This window comes from Strongylocentrotus purpuratus, unplaced genomic scaffold (assembly GCF_000002235.5).
Source record: "Strongylocentrotus purpuratus isolate Spur 01 unplaced genomic scaffold, Spur_5.0 spur5_scaffold_18, whole genome shotgun sequence".
Taxonomy (NCBI): Eukaryota; Metazoa; Echinodermata; class Echinoidea; order Camarodonta; family Strongylocentrotidae; genus Strongylocentrotus; species Strongylocentrotus purpuratus.
In genome coordinates this window covers 14,452,640-14,468,846 of record NW_022145603.1, presented here as the reverse complement: position 1 = coordinate 14,468,846, position 16,207 = coordinate 14,452,640, and the positions used below count along the sequence as shown (strand labels likewise).

Here is a 16,207-nt window from a genome sequence, read left to right as displayed (position 1 = left end):
TTCGTAATAGAAATACTGATAAAAATAACACATCTTCATTATAGAGGTATAAACATAACGCTAGAATGGATCCCATCTCACTGTGGACTAGTAGGGAATGAAGTAGTAGATAGTTTTGCTAAGAGAGCATTAAAGAAAAACATAGAAATTAACAATGATCTTAATGTACAAGAACTGAAATCAATACTGAGTAAAAGAGTACGAGAAATTGGGGAAGAAAGATGGAAAACGATAGAATCACCTTTAAAACGATTTGAGAATCATTCATGTATATCAATCAAGGTAAACAGATACAGTGAAGTAATATTACATAGATTGAGAATGGGTGTTCTTCAACTGAACCAACAAAAGGCTAAAGTGGGTTTAAGTGAAACAGAATATTGTGATTATTGTAACATCAGTGAAACAGAAGAACATTTTATATTTTATTGTAATAAGTATATCATTGAACGAGCAATGCTTTTCTCAGATTTAGACACCAAAACAATAGAAGAAACAAAAAGAATACTTTTCAAGTTTTCACAGAAGGCTCAATATGCCATCCTACTATATATCCATAGAACAGGTCGCTTCAAATAAAACAAGAGACCTAATAAGTTTACCTACAAGTAAAGTAAAATAAGCCAAAAGTACTTCTTTCCCCTATCGCTTCTTTAGGAGATTCTCATAAAGAGAATAAAAGGAGGAATAAATAAAGAAATATAATGTATGTAGGTATGTAATATATAGGCCTATATAGGCCATATATAATATTAAATAAAGACGTTAATTTTTCAATTGTTCTATTTTTATGCATTGATACTAACAAAGAGCCCACTTAAATGTTTGCTTACAAATAGTGATAATGTGATAAGATTTGTATATCAATTTACTTGAATGGATTGGAAATTCGGTTTCAGGAGCGCCCCTGTACGATGTGTCTCAATTTATAGTGTTTCTGTGTTTCTGAGTGGTCTAGGCATGCACCGTGCGTTATAAAATTAAAAGATCACTGCGCACGCACGCCGAGTAGCCGAGAAGCCTGTTTCACATCGGGCAAAGCTAGTTTTCCATGCCATCGAAACCGGGCTGACCAGATTAAACTTTAAAAAAAAGAGCAGAAACACGAAGTTGCAAACCATCCAGAGACTCCTAAAAAATTGCGTTACTTTTTAATTATATCATTACAAATCTTTATCCTCAGTTTTCTTATTTATAACTGATTTTCCTTAGACCTATAAAATTAAAAATAATTATGGCGTATATATTCAACATTGAATGAACGCCAATAAACAATTACCCAACAACAACAACAACATGTCGTCTGCCGGGGATTCCAGTCTACGTAAGCAATTAAATAAACAAATTGTAATGTGCAGATAAGTCATTTATATCAGTTACTTATGGCTTTATGGTTGTTGAAAGTATTTAAGTGCCGATATACGTATTAAATTATTTTATTGTTGGTATACGGTACTGAAGAGTGTCTGGTGATGAACAAATTTAGTACACCTGTCCCACGTACTGTATATCGTGTCTTGTTATGGCGAATACGGCTTAGTCACTTAGATCTACAATATAAGTGTCGGGTCTATGGCGACCTTTGGCACACAAACATGTAGCTATGAACATCTTTATTCGCTTATATAACAAAAATCATATGGTTATGATTAAAGGTGAATTAATATGAGGTGCATGTCCATCATTTTGTTTCATTAAATCCAAACATGTAGCTATGATTATGAACATCTTTATTCGCTTAGATCTATGTACAAAAATCATATGGTTATGATTAAAGGTGAAATAATATGAGGTGCATGTGCATAATTTTGTTTCATTAAATATATTCTAGTCTAGATCGATCTAGTCTGTACTATATATTATAGACATCTAAAGATCTAGATTCTTGACTAAATCTAAGTAGATCTAGACCCTAGACTCTATAATAATTATTTTGTTATCATTATTAAACTGCATTAATTAATGTGTGATTGCGATGGAAGAAAAGACGCAACCGACAGTTTTCTAAGAAACGAATTCGCCATTCCATGTCATGTTATAATCAATGTCAGAGTTAATGCAACTTTTGTAGTTTTTATAAATCTCACAATTAATGGCTGCAAATTGGATGTACATAAAATTGAATGGGGTGCACATACTTAAGTGCACATCAATGTTCTAGCCAAGCGGAGAGGTGTTAAATGTGAGTTAGTTGTTTAGATTTTTTTCATCAATCTTCCGAATAATTTTTGAACAAGTCACGCAGGTATTTAGTTTTAGATTCATGTTTAACATTTTTCATTTTTGTATGAAAAGTCTTGGTGCGCAGACTAGGGTACTTGGAATGTAGATTTCAAATCTTTTCAACACCACATAGCTGAACAATTCAAATTTGTTAAATTGACTGCTGTTATTTTTTGTTTACAGCTGAAACAAATGGTATAGACCTCCTCATCCAATGGAAGAAGGATGGATCCAGGCACTACGTTGATTCGAGAGATGTTTGGTTCTTTAAGAAGAATCCATTAAGGAAAGGGACCAACGTGAAGATGAAAGATGAACGTGGGCGTTGGTGGGCAGGGAAGGTACTTCAAGTGATTCATCGTACCTCATCAGGTAACTTATATATCATTTATTTTGAGTTGTAGAAAATATCAGTCATTCAAAATGTTAGCCATTAAAACATCAATCTTACATAAAATAAAATTTCATATGATTGAATGAGGAAAAGAAAACATTTCCCATCCATTCCTCTCTTTCTCAACTATGCAATGGCTAGTCAGCAAAACAAGTATTGAATATGAATTCTCTCTTTTTAGGGGATGCTGATAGTGTCAACACAGTTCCCTCCTTTGCCTCAGTGCAAAATGATGTCATGGATCCCGATGATATGCCTCTAAAGCACCTAGTCCATAATGGTAAGCAATTAACAAACATTCTTTACAATATCTGGAGGTGTACATTATATTTTTAATCATAGAAAATATCAGTCATTGTAAATGTTAGCCATCAAAAGATTAATCTTACTTTATATACATTTTCTCTTTTTAGACGATGCTGATAGTGTCAACACGTACAGTTCCCTCCTTTGCCTCAGTGCAAAATGATGTCATGGATCCCGATGATATGCCTCTAAAGCACCTAGTCCATAATGGTAAGCAATTAACAAACATTCTTTACAATATCTGGAGGTGTACATTATATTTTTAAATCATAGAAAATATCAGTCATTGTAAATGTTAGCCATCAAAAGATTAATCTTACTTTATATACATTTTCTCTTTTTAGACGATGCTGATAGTGTCAACACAGTTCCCTCCTTTGCCTCAGTGCAAAATGATGTCATGGATCCCGATGATATGCCTCTAAAGCACCTAGTCCATAATGGTAAGCGATTAACAAACATTCTTTACAATATCTGGAGGTGTATTATATTTTGAGTTGTAGAAAATATCAGTCATTGTAAATATTATGAATAAAAACATTAATCTTACATTAAATACATTTCATATGATTGAATGCTGAAAAAAAAAAAAATTCCCATCTATCCATTTGTCTCCACTCTGCAATCGCTAGTCACTAAAAACGAGTATGTAATATGAATTTTTTCTTTTTAGGGGATGCTGATTGGGACAACATGGATGCCTCCTTTGCCTCAGTGCAAAATGATGTCAGTGATCCTGATGATGATATCCCGCTTAAGCACCTAGTACATAATGGTAAGCGATTAACAAACAAGCTTTCTAATATCTGCATGCGACAATATCATTTAATTGGTATGTGTTTTACAGCAAATGGGACATTGATTTTTTTTTTTCACCTTTAATTGTCACACTGTAATAATGTACACATTATAATTAAAACATCATTCACATTACTTTTTGCAAAATTAATATTCAAAGGACCAAGTTTTTAGTGATTTGAGGTATCTTTCTATTTTAGTATCATTTAGATTCATCTAATATTATTTGTATGCCACACAGTTAAATGTACTTTATACAAGTTTTCTAACAATAGCTATACATTGTAGTTATAATCTGAATTCAAGGCATAATTATATTTTTTACTTTGGTCAAATTCCTCACTTCTATTCAAATTATGCAAGGAAACCCGTTTACTTGCTAGACTTCACTGTCAGACACTATTGAGTGACTCTCTGACTGTTTTCTTTGGTAATAACATACATAAATATTAAAGAGAAAAAAAAACATACATAAAATGAGCTGTAAAGGGTACATGAGCATTTGCCTACATCAACAACCCACTTCTTGTAATGGCCAAAATTAAACGGATTGAATCTCTGCGCAGCACCAAACGTACAACGAGTCGGTACAAGGGTTTGAAAATCAGAATATTACCTTGGTGATTGCAATCACTAAAGTCGATTCGACAACTAATGGTCATTTTTTTCTTTCAACTTAAAGACATTTTAAGCCCTTCGTTTTTGAGGGAATTTCTAAATTAGTATTATCTTTCAAATCCCGTTGGAATTTAACCTTTTCATTAGTTTGGCATGCAAATGGGACATAATACCTTTAAGTAACATTTTAAAGTTAGATTTATATCAAATATGAAAACAGTGTAACTATTATTAAAACGATACCCCTCCCCCTCTATATTGTAGGTTCCTACAGCAAGATGAGTAAGCAGCCAAGCAAACGTGTGGCAGATAGTGCCATGTCCCTGAAGCATGTGCCTGCTAAGAAGTCTTCCAAAGATATGAGCACTGATTACACAAAATGCATCATATGCCAACAAGAGTCTTTGATGAGTCTATACTTCATCCAGTTAACAACATATTCAAAGCTTATACAAGCCATGTTCGCTCGACAAGATGAAGTGTTTAACAGAATTCACACCGAGTCAGCATCAGAAACCTGGTTGGAGGAAAATGCACCAAGGTGGCATGCAAAATGTCGTAACTGGTACATACATGAGAAAGGCTACCAGTGTGCTGAAAAGAAACGTCTTGCTGATAACCCGAGTACAGAAGGTGAGTCTCATGCAGGATGCAGCTCATCGCAGTCAAAGCAACCTGTCAAGTTAACCCGTCAGAACACTGAGAGTTTTGAAGCAAAGAAGACATGTATAATTTGCGATAAGAAGTGGAAGTTGAAGGGAAAGGGGCCAGTGTGTAAGGTATCAACAAAGAGCAGTCAAATGTCGATTGAGGAGAGGGCAAGGAAGCTGGGCAGAGATGACATATTACAGAGGCTGATTGGGCAGGGACATGATATGATTGCCAATGATATAACCTATCATTCAACATGTATGAACAAATTCAAGGCTCTTCGCATTCATTCTGGTCAGCCAAAATTAAACCCTTATGATGTTGCATTCAGCCGACTAGTAGATGAGCTGGAAGCTCCTCTTTTCCATGATCCGTCCGGATTCCTCGTAGAATCACTCCGCGATAGGTACCGAGACATTCTTATGGATCTTGGTGTCGATAAAGGAAATCAATACCGGGCGACTGTCTTGAAACAGAAGTTACAGGATCACTATGGGTCACGTATTTCAGTCCTCAATCAAACAAAAGGTTCGGGATTTATATGTGCTTCCACAGTACCACTTGGTGACGCACTGGATAAACTGAGGCGCCTAGAAGGAGACGAAAAACACCATACACTTCTGCAAGCATCAAAGATTCTTAGAGCAGATTGTGAAAAGTGTAAGAAAGAGACTCGTGAGAAAAATTCAACTGAGATTTCCTTCACATCTGCATACAACATGGTTCCATACTCGCTTTTCAACTTCTCAGCAATGCTGCTCAAAGACCATGTACCAGAATTGAGTGAAGGAGGTAAAGTTCATGTAGACCAGGCAACAGCGGAAAAGGCTATCATCATGTCACAGTATGTCCTACAGCATGTATTTGGCATACCCACACCTCTAGGAATTTCCACTGCATACTACATATTCAATCAGACACGAAGCAAATCACAAGTAGTGATGAACAACCGAACTGGCTTGGGGATCAGTTATGAACGTCTTCATCGGCAACTGACAGCACAGAGTGTGAAGGCCATGCAGCAGGTTGAAACTGATGGTGTTTACATCCCAGAGACAATGGCAAAAAACAGTGAAATTCCCCATGTGTTTGCCATGGACAATCTGGACTGGAAGAAGAAAACACTTGAAGGTGGAAGTTTCAATGCTACTACTGCAATCGTCATTGAAAACCAGGAGTTGGAGAGGGCCCAGGAAGGCACTAGACTGCGTACTTCCACGTCAGACAGAAGAAAAACTCTCTTTGATGTTGAAGACCCACCTCCTTCTACATGCCATATCTCAGCTAGAGACAGGCAGACATCTAGGTCACTTCAATGCATAGAGAAACTGGAGAGTCTGATGACTTCTTCAGATGGCCAGGCTGAGGATGTTTTGCTTATGTGGCGCCTCGGTAGAATGATTACTACTTCGCAACTGTTGGATGCTCCTACAGATTTAGGAGCAGGACTTCCAGGCTTTTCTGCGTTCTGTGCTGACCTCCACCCACATAGACAGGCGAGCATCATTGGCTACCTTCCTCTGATCCCATCCTCTCCAACCAACCCTACTATACTAAAGGAAATGATGATTCGACTTGTCAAGACATCACGTGCACTTGGCGACAAATACACAATTATCACTGGAGATCAGGCAACATATGAGCTCGCCGTAGCCATCAGAGACAAGCATCGTAATGAGTTCAGCAATGTGGTCTTACTGCTGGGTGGCTTTCATCAAGCTCACAACTACATGAAAGCAGTTTGCAAGATCACCAGGGAGGCAGGTGCAGAAGATCTTCTCGTTGCAGCTGGTCTATGCCAGGAAGGGACTGCCAAGAAGATGTTTGGTGAGAAAGCTGACTACTACCAGACCATACATGCCCTGAGAATCCTAAGCGAAGCTATGTGGCGCCTCTACTGGGAAGCATTTGAGACATGGGCAGCAGACAGAGCAACAGATCACTGGCAGCCTCAGGTGGAATCTGTCTTGAAGATGCTCTTTGAAAAAGACATCCCTGCCACTGAAAAGTTGCAAATGCTTCGGAATTCCCATGAACAGTTATCAGCCCTGCGGGAACAGATGATGCTTTTCCAAGAATCAATGGTTGAGCAGCCAACAGCAATCCTATGGTCCACCTTCCTGATTATGTCAGATGTTCTCCATAGATTTATCTACTACCAGCGAGAAGCTGACTGGGTAGGACACCTCTGTGAATCATATCGAATGCTACCTTACCTCACAGCAGCAGGGCATTACAAATATGGGCAGCAGTCTCTCCCACTCTATCTTGATGAGATGAAGAAACTTCCTGAAACAGCCCCTGATGTACATGAAGCACTTCTGGCGGGTGCATTTGTTGGAAGGAGAGCAGACGGCAAGCACAATTGTGTTTCTCCTGACATGCTTCTTGAACAGACTTACAATGCCGATGCCAAGGAAGCTAGCGGTCTTGACGGAATTACACTAAACCCTGCCGCACGGATGAAATGGGTTTACACTAAACCCATCACTGCATCTGTCTCTGCACAGTTGAAATCAATGCTACATCTTCATTCAACCAGCCCTCATCATGAATCTGGTGCATGTCGAGTAACAAGGGATGCAGAGATGGTCATCAAGGTAATGGCAGCAGTCGAGACGAATCCATTCAGTGCAACCACGACATCCCTGATAAATGTGGCAACTGGGCAATGTGCTGATTGCAAAGTTAAGGACAACTTGACCAGTGTTAAACAAATAGGCCTGGATGCACTCTCTAAGTCACTGTCCAGTCTTCAGAAGAAGACAAGTATTGTGAAGCTGAACACGTTCCACACACAAAACAAGAAACAAAAGAAGTCTGCGCCCCAAACAGCTAAATCGGGGAAGAGTAATGAAGTAACTGCTCTTCTGCGAATGACACAGATCGTTGCTAGTGGTGGAGAACTAGACATTGTTGACTTCATAGGGAACCACGAATGCAATGAATACCCACCGTCTCTCTTTCAAGATGATGGCAGAATGAGAAAAGGTACCAAATCAAGCCTCGTGAAAACCCTGAAAGAGGTGACCAAAGTTACCAGCACGCCTGATCTGCCCCAACATGTCAGAAAGACAGCAGTAGTCATTGATGCCATGTGTGCCATCCGACATTGGTCTTTCAACAAAGGCGAACGATTTGGAACCATTGCTGAACGATACAAATACCTGCTACTGAATGATGTGCCTGCTGGTACGGAGTTCATACACTTCTGCTGTGACAGGTACAGCGGACCAAGCTTGAAGTCTGCTGAGCAAGAGCACAGGTATGCCCGATCTAAACCCGCCCGGGAATATGAAGTCAGTGACCATTACACAGCTCCTGACCCACAGGAATTCTTTGCAGTGGCTGCAAACAAGGCTAATCTCCAAAACTATCTATGCGAGAAATGGTGTGAGAATAAGCATCTGGATGACAATGTAGGCCCAACCCATCTCTATCTGGGCGGTGGATTCACAGAAGAGACTAAGACTGTATTGATCACAAGAGAGTCTGTTATGGATGTTCCAGCTCTTGAATCGACTCAGAAGGAGGCTGATACAAGGGTAATTCTGCACACCCTGTACAGTGTCCAAAATGACAAAGTTGAAAGGGTAGTCATCCATGCCAATGACACAGATATTATTATCACGTGTCTACACTATGGAGCGACATACCTGAAAGATCTACCAGAACTATGGATAAGGACAGCCAAAGACTCATACTTGCCGATCCATGAAATGGTGGTAGCACTGGGAGCTTCACCGTGTCGTGCAATGCCCTTCATCCATAGCCTGAGTGGCAGAGATACAACAAGTTATCCATTCTTCACCGGCAAGAAGGCATGGTTCAAGCGCAGCTTGAGTCTTGACATACCCACGATTGAACAGTTTGGTGAGAATCCAGCTGACGTTGTATCTGGAGACCTAATCAAGGAGGCAAGGGCCATCACGACTGCTGTTTACACCTCAGCAAGTGATGACTTCAATGAGTCTGATCTAGGCAAAATCAGGGCATACAAGTTTTTGAACAACAGATCTACTCTCCTAAGGCTCCTGCCCCCCACAGAGGACGCATTTCTTCTACATGTAAAGAGAGCTGCCCTTGCAACGATGATAGATAAGACAGCACACATTGCCAAGCCTCAAATCCCTGCCTGGACAGAATTTGGGTGGAATCTGGATGGTCAGCACGTGCTTCCTATTCCAAGTACCCATGAAGCCTGGCCCGTTTCGATGAAGAAGGCTATATCATGCGGATGTACTAAAGGGTGCAAGAAGAACTGCTCATGTGCCAAGACGGAAATACCATGCTACATAGGGTGCCGTTGCCAAGGACTATCAAGCAAATGTAGCAGGGTGCAGGAGATCGAATTTGACATCGGAGCAGCGAATATCAGTGACAGTAGCAGCGACTCAGACAGTGATTTAAGAAAGAAAAACAGTGATGTCGGAAATGAAGAATAGTCGCTTTAAATGCAACTACGATATACCGGGGTATTGAAATATGTTCACAAATTGAATAACATTAACGACTTTTATTTTCATCTTAATTCCCTTTTCAGTTAGATATTATCATCATTATTAACATTTTTATTTACATTTAATCAGGTATGTGCACTGTAATTTTAGCCAAAACCGCTATAACAGTATAATTGGAAAGAGGTTAAGTGAACATTAAATACATTTAAAGACTTGGTGTTAAAAACCTTATTGATAGATCATTTGAACACTAAACATGTATATCTCCAAGTTTTGATTTCCACTATGCATTATCCATTCAATACATGTACGTGAAGTTTGCACCCTGTAGCTTGTTATAGTTACTGATCCTTGAACAAAACATTCAGGGGCAGCAATATCTTGTAATGGCGGGAAGGGGGGGGGGGTTAACCTTAATAGATCCTTCCCCCTTCAGTTGCCGAGCTACCTAAAATATCGCACCCTCCCCCACTAAGACTTTGCATTTTGCATTTGAGAACATTTTGCAACGCCCTTGTGTAAATATAATTGGGACGTTGCATAGTGACAGCACTTTCAATCAAAAACGAATATCAGGACGTGATATTGATTTCTATACAAATTGTTGTGTCTGTAAATTCGTATAGGTAGCCTGGAAACCATAATTTTTTATAATAATTCTACATTTCCCCCTAAAGTTTAGTGTGGGGGAGAAACTTTTCCACCCCCCCCCCACGTCCCCTATCAATTACTGACCCTGCATTTTGAAGTTTAGCCAATGTTTTGGAGTTTACATTATCGAACACCTAAAAGACAAGATCGATGTCACACTAACTTAAGCAGTTCAGACATCTTATAGGCCTATACCATTTCATATCTGTTTTAAATCAAAGTTTACTACGCTCAGTAGTGTAGCGCCCTGTGTGTAGCGAATATATTTCTAAATTTGAAGTAGTAAAATTTGTTTATTTTGTCTTTTCTATTCATTTATTTAACAATTTCAAACTTTCCAGAGGGGAACAAACCACCAAAAAAAATAAACTGGGGGACCGCCCCCCCCCCACCCTTCCCCTACCGGCCCGATTCGCAACTCCTGCAAATAATGATTGCACAGTTATTATGTAGAAATGGGAAACAAATCTAAAGAAAGAGATAGAATGCTCAAAATTAATGTTTCAGTTGCAAACAACCTTCAAACCCTACAGCAAGATGGCAACACATGTGCGCATATTGTGCGTGAATAGCATAAATACTATAGCCTGTGCGTATTGTAAAAAAACGTTGTATTAGTGAACATCAATATGTGAACTTTGGAGCGCTATATCTTTTTTGTTAGGAAAGCAATAAAGCTGTACTTTTCAGGTCATATTAAACTGATGTTGGGACAGTTTTCAGCAATTTATCGATTCTTCATTTTTAATTTGTATTGAGATATAGGAAATATGTATTTAAGCAAAATTTTTTTTGTGAGAAAAAATGTTAAAAAATCACATTTCGGGCAATTTTGTTAAAGTATTATGACATCAATCAATATAAATGTAGTATCATCTTGTAGGAAATTGAATTACCTTTCATATGATACCAAACACAAGGTAAAATGAGGTTCTGTTCAAAACTTATCGTTATATTATTAAAAAATATTTTTTTATGGCGGCCATTTTGAAAAAATGGCCGCCATTTTTTCCAGCAACATATTTTCGAGGTAGTCCACCTGGAAATTGTTAAGGGAGTTCCTCTGAACAGGTTGATACCCAACAACCTTTTACAACATTCCATGTCTCAAAAACCTGTCTTGCCCCTGGGTAGTATTCACAATTGTTCATTTAGACAAAGGCATCATGGCGTATTTTTGCGATTAAAGGAGGCATGTAAATTTTTCACATTTTGCGTGTATTCTCTATGGGACATGACTTTTTCTCAAAACTGGATTCTACATTCCTGTCTTTCGTGAGCAATATCTCCTTTGTTTAACGGGTATGTTGTAGCTGAGACAATCAGCTATCACTAATGTGTCTTTTGTTTTTCAATCAGATGCCGGGATCATGCTAATATTTCACTTGCAAAGTAGGATTTGAGAATTCCATTTCCCGTTTACGTGTAATCGCCATGGGAAATGTTTTGGTATATCGGTAATGCACTTGACTTCCAAGCTCGAGATCCCTGGTTCGAGTCCGGGTGTCTCCAACAATTGTTTTTCTTCATTTTGTCACGCTTTTAATAACTTACAGCCAACTTGAATGACCCTGGCCCTCTGGGACTTGAGAGTTATGTCATCCCAGATTCAAGTCTGACAGCTTCCAGTGAGTATAATGCTGACCATGGTGCAAAGAGAGGTCGTCTTAACCTGGCCAAAGTCGGTAACCTGCGTGGAGCCTGGTCTGCACGTACAAACAATGCCAACCAGTGGATCCAGGTACGAAAGGTTTTTTTTAGGCCAATTCAGACACGAAACATTTAGACAACCCTTATTTCTATGGCATCGGTTCGTGTCCCACTGCTGCCACCGTATCAGTAATGAAAAGGGTCGACAGTCAATTTTGATGCCATAGTTTAATTTGTATCCATACACTGCCATAATTCTGTAATAAGAGTCACCAGTCAGTTCTATACCATGGATTCATATCCCACCGCTGCCACCATGTCAGTAATGAAAAAGTCACCAGTCATTTCTATACCATGTATTCATATCCCACCGCTACCACCAGGTCATTAATGAAAGAGTCACCAGTCAGTTCTATACCATGGATTCATATCCCACCGCTGCCACCATGTCAGTAATGAAAAAGTCACTGACACCGTACAAATTTGTTTTCTTCCCGCCAATTTTTGAGGTGACTTATGGGTTCGTAGATTTATTTCTCCTCTCTTTAGGTAAAGCTACTATAAGATTGCCATAGTTACATTATTGATGAGCTGAACTGAATGAAAGCAAGGTAAATTCATTGATAGGTGCATGATCATTGGTTAAAAGTTTTCTCATGGAGATAGACAAATTAGATGAATATGAGGATAAACATCAAGAATTCTTCGTCCCATTCTTTTCTTTCTACAAGGTGGATCTTTTGGACCGTTACCGTGTCATTTCAGTTGCGACTCAAGGGCGAGAAGATTTTAGCCAGTGGGTTACAAGCTACAAGCTTGCTTGTAGTACTGATGGCACGATCTTTCACACCGTGCAGGGAATTTCTACAAATCCTGGAGCTGACAGGGTAAGTTTGTTCTCTAATTATTCATTAGTTAATTTTATCTGGACTCTATTCTTGAAGAATTTTGAAGGCATTTGATTTCTCATTGAAAACTATTTGAATATTTTGATATTAGGATAATTTCTTTCAACAATAAATGCAATCGTTACCTCAAGAACAGATACACATTTTTGGTTTACTATTAACTATTCCGCATACACAGAGTATAAGAGGAGAAAATTATTAGGTAGGATTGAAGAACTGTTTATATTTGTTAATATATTACAGCAAGAAATGCACTTCAAGTTAAAAATGTTCAATCCATTTCATTTTGTTCTATTTTATTACTAGGTCTCTTAATTAGGTGATACGTAACGAAGTCTACGTATCACCTATTGATTTCGTCAAGATTGTTATTTATTATTAGGTGATACGTAACGAAGTCAACGTATCACCTTTTGATTTCGTCAAGATTTTTATTTATTTTTTTTTTTATTTATTATTCTTCCTCGAATTTGTTCGCAGGATATCTCAAGACTCAATAAAGCCATTGTTATGAATCTTTCACTGATGATAGATCTTAGTCTAACTTAGAACTGCGTGACTTTTCAAAGACTCAAAGTCATCGTGACGTCATCCAGGCGCCATTTTGTAAAAATCAACTTATGATCATATCTTCATAACGGAAAGTAATTTTACATTCATATTTATCAAGATTAAGATCAATATCCGTCGGATCAATATGAGGTCAATAAATGCGCGCAAAAATGCGCGTACGCGTAGGCGCGCGCGTCAATGCGCGCGTAAAATTTTAAATTGCTCAAAATCGTCTTAAATTTTTTTTGCATACGTTTCAGGCCATTTTAAGCATTTCATAAAAAATCACGCAAAACACGCATTTTTGCACGTTTTCGTTCGTCACGGCCGAACGAAAAAATAATTTCTCCGCAAAAGCTCTTGACCGAATATTCCTCATATTTTTCCGGAAAATTTGATACCATGTTTAGCTCTTTATCACTATTAAAAACGGAATGAGCGTCCGTTCAAGATAACCGTCCGTACGCGCGATTTTTGTAATACATTGCATATATGGGCAAAAACATGCCTATGAAAAGTCCATTGGGATGAATAGGGATTGCCAATTTTTTTTTCATATTTAGATAGAGTATGAGTCGGAGGTATGATTTCATATCTCATTTGGCCATTAAGTACATCTTGACGGCATCATAATGGCCTTGGAAGTCAAAAATACAAAATTGCATATTATGACGTCATTGTATTTATGGAAAATGTAGTGTATTTCTCTCAATATTCATCGATTCTCTTTGAAATGTCGATATGTTGTAGATAAGGCAATTCTCTACAAGATCACTTTTCACTAAGTTTCATTTTAATGAGGTCATCATAGTACAAAATTCAATTAAAGGCCACATGTCAGAATTTTCGTCATTTGCGTGTTATGTCTATGGAAGGTGAATTTCGTTCACATCATGAATCTGCATGGCATTCATCTATGAGCACTATCTATCTTATGTGTGCTCTGTTTTCTCCCAAATTGGGGTATGTTATAGCTGAGACCATGGGCTATAAAAACGGTGTACTTTGTTTTTCGATCAGATGTTGGGATCATATCGAAATTTTCAATCGAAAGTTGAAATTGCAAATTTTGAAGGAATCATTAGGTGATGCGTACAAAGTATACGTATCATTAGGTGATACGTAACGAAGTCAACGTATCACCTTTTGATTTCGTCAAGATTTTTATTTATTTTTTTTTTATTTATTATTCTTCCTCGAATTTGTTCGCAGGATATCTCAAGACTCAATAAAGCCATTGTTATGAATCTTTCACTGATGATAGATCTTAGTCTAACTTAGAACTGCGTGACTTTTCAAAGACTCAAAGTCATCGTGACGTCATCCAGGCGCCATTTTGTAAAAATCAACTTATGATCATATCTTCATAACGGAAAGTAATTTTACATTCATATTTATCAAGATTAAGATCAATATCCGTCGGATCAATATGAGGTCAATAAATGCGCGCAAAAATGCGCGTACGCGTAGGCGCGCGCGTCAATGCGCGCGTAAAATTTTAAATTGCTCAAAATCGTCTTAAATTTTTTTTGCATACGTTTCAGGCCATTTTAAGCATTTCATAAAAAATCACGCAAAACACGCATTTTTGCACGTTTTCGTTCGTCACGGCCGAACGAAAAATAATTTCTCCGCAAAAGCTCTTGACCGAATATTCCTCATATTTTTCCGGAAAATTTGATACCATGTTTAGCTCTTTATCACTATTAAAAACGGAATGAGCGTCCGTTCAAGATAACCGTCCGTACGCGCGATTTTTGTAATACATTGCATATATGGGCAAAAACATGCCTATGAAAAGTCCATTGGGATGAATAGGGATTGCCAATTTTTTTTTCATATTTAGATAGAGTATGAGTCGGAGGTATGATTTCATATCTCATTTGGCCATTAAGTACATCTTGACGGCATCATAATGGCCTTGGAAGTCAAAAATACAAAATTGCATATTATGACGTCATTGTATTTATGGAAAATGTAGTGTATTTCTCTCAATATTCATCGATTCTCTTTGAAATGTCGATATGTTGTAGATAAGGCAATTCTCTACAAGATCACTTTTCACTAAGTTTCATTTTAATGAGGTCATCATAGTACAAAATTCAATTAAAGGCCACATGTCAGAATTTTCGTCATTTGCGTGTTATGTCTATGGAAGGTGAATTTCGTTCACATCATGAATCTGCATGGCATTCATCTATGAGCACTATCTATCTTATGTGTGCTCTGTTTTCTCCCAAATTGGGGTATGTTATAGCTGAGACCATGGGCTATAAAAAACGGTGTACTTTGTTTTTCGATCAGATGTTGGGATCATATCGAAATTTTCAATCGAAAGTTGAAATTGCAAATTTTGAAGGAATCATTAGGTGATGCGTACAAAGTATACGTATCATTAGGTGATACGTAACGAAGTCAACGTATCACCTTTTGATTTCGTCAAGATTTTTATTTATTTTTTTTTTATTTATTATTCTTCCTCGAATTTGTTCGCAGGATATCTCAAGACTCAATAAAGCCATTGTTATGAATCTTTCACTGATGATAGATCTTAGTCTAACTTAGAACTGCGTGACTTTTCAAAGACTCAAAGTCATCGTGACGTCATCCAGGCGCCATTTTGTAAAAATCAACTTATGATCATATCTTCATAACGGAAAGTAATTTTACATTCATATTTATCAAGATTAAGATCAATATCCGTCGGATCAATATGAGGTCAATAAATGCGCGCAAAAATGCGCGTACGCGTAGGCGCGCGCGTCAATGCGCGCGTAAAATTTTAAATTGCTCAAAATCGTCTTAAATTTTTTTTGCATACGTTTCAGGCCATTTTAAGCATTTCATAAAAAATCACGCAAAACACGCATTTTTGCACGTTTTCGTTCGTCACGGCCGAACGAAAAATAATTTCTCCGCAAAAGCTCTTGACCGAATATTCCTCATATTTTTCCGGAAAATTTGATACCATGTTTAGCTCTTTATCACTATTAAAA

At 37.9% G+C, this 16,207-nt stretch overlaps 1 protein-coding gene across 1 annotated transcript; it reads left to right on the top strand.

Moving 5' to 3' along the window:
* The first annotated feature begins 1,296 nt into the window (after positions 1-1,296).
* Positions 1,297-11,769, top strand: LOC115925214. Its single transcript, XM_030988795.1, has 5 exons — positions 1,297-1,324; positions 2,407-2,595; positions 3,268-3,366; positions 4,604-9,465; positions 11,658-11,769. Exons 1-4 carry the CDS (start codon positions 1,297-1,299, stop codon positions 9,433-9,435), a joined length of 5,148 nt encoding a protein of 1,715 aa, XP_030844655.1. The 3' UTR covers positions 9,436-9,465; positions 11,658-11,769.
* Positions 11,770-16,207: the final 4,438 nt, after the last annotated feature.

Bases quoted from the DNA above. Each gene is read 5' to 3' on its own strand.
- LOC115925214 (XM_030988795.1), top strand. From the start codon at position 1,297: ATGTCGTCTGCCGGGGATTCCAGTCTAC. The intron at 1,325-2,406 runs GTAAGCAATTAA...TTTTGTTTACAG, and splicing joins TGCCGGGGATTCCAGTCTAC to CTGAAACAAATGGTATAGAC. The intron at 3,367-4,603 runs GTAAGCGATTAA...TCTATATTGTAG, and splicing joins AAAGCACCTAGTCCATAATG to GTTCCTACAGCAAGATGAGT.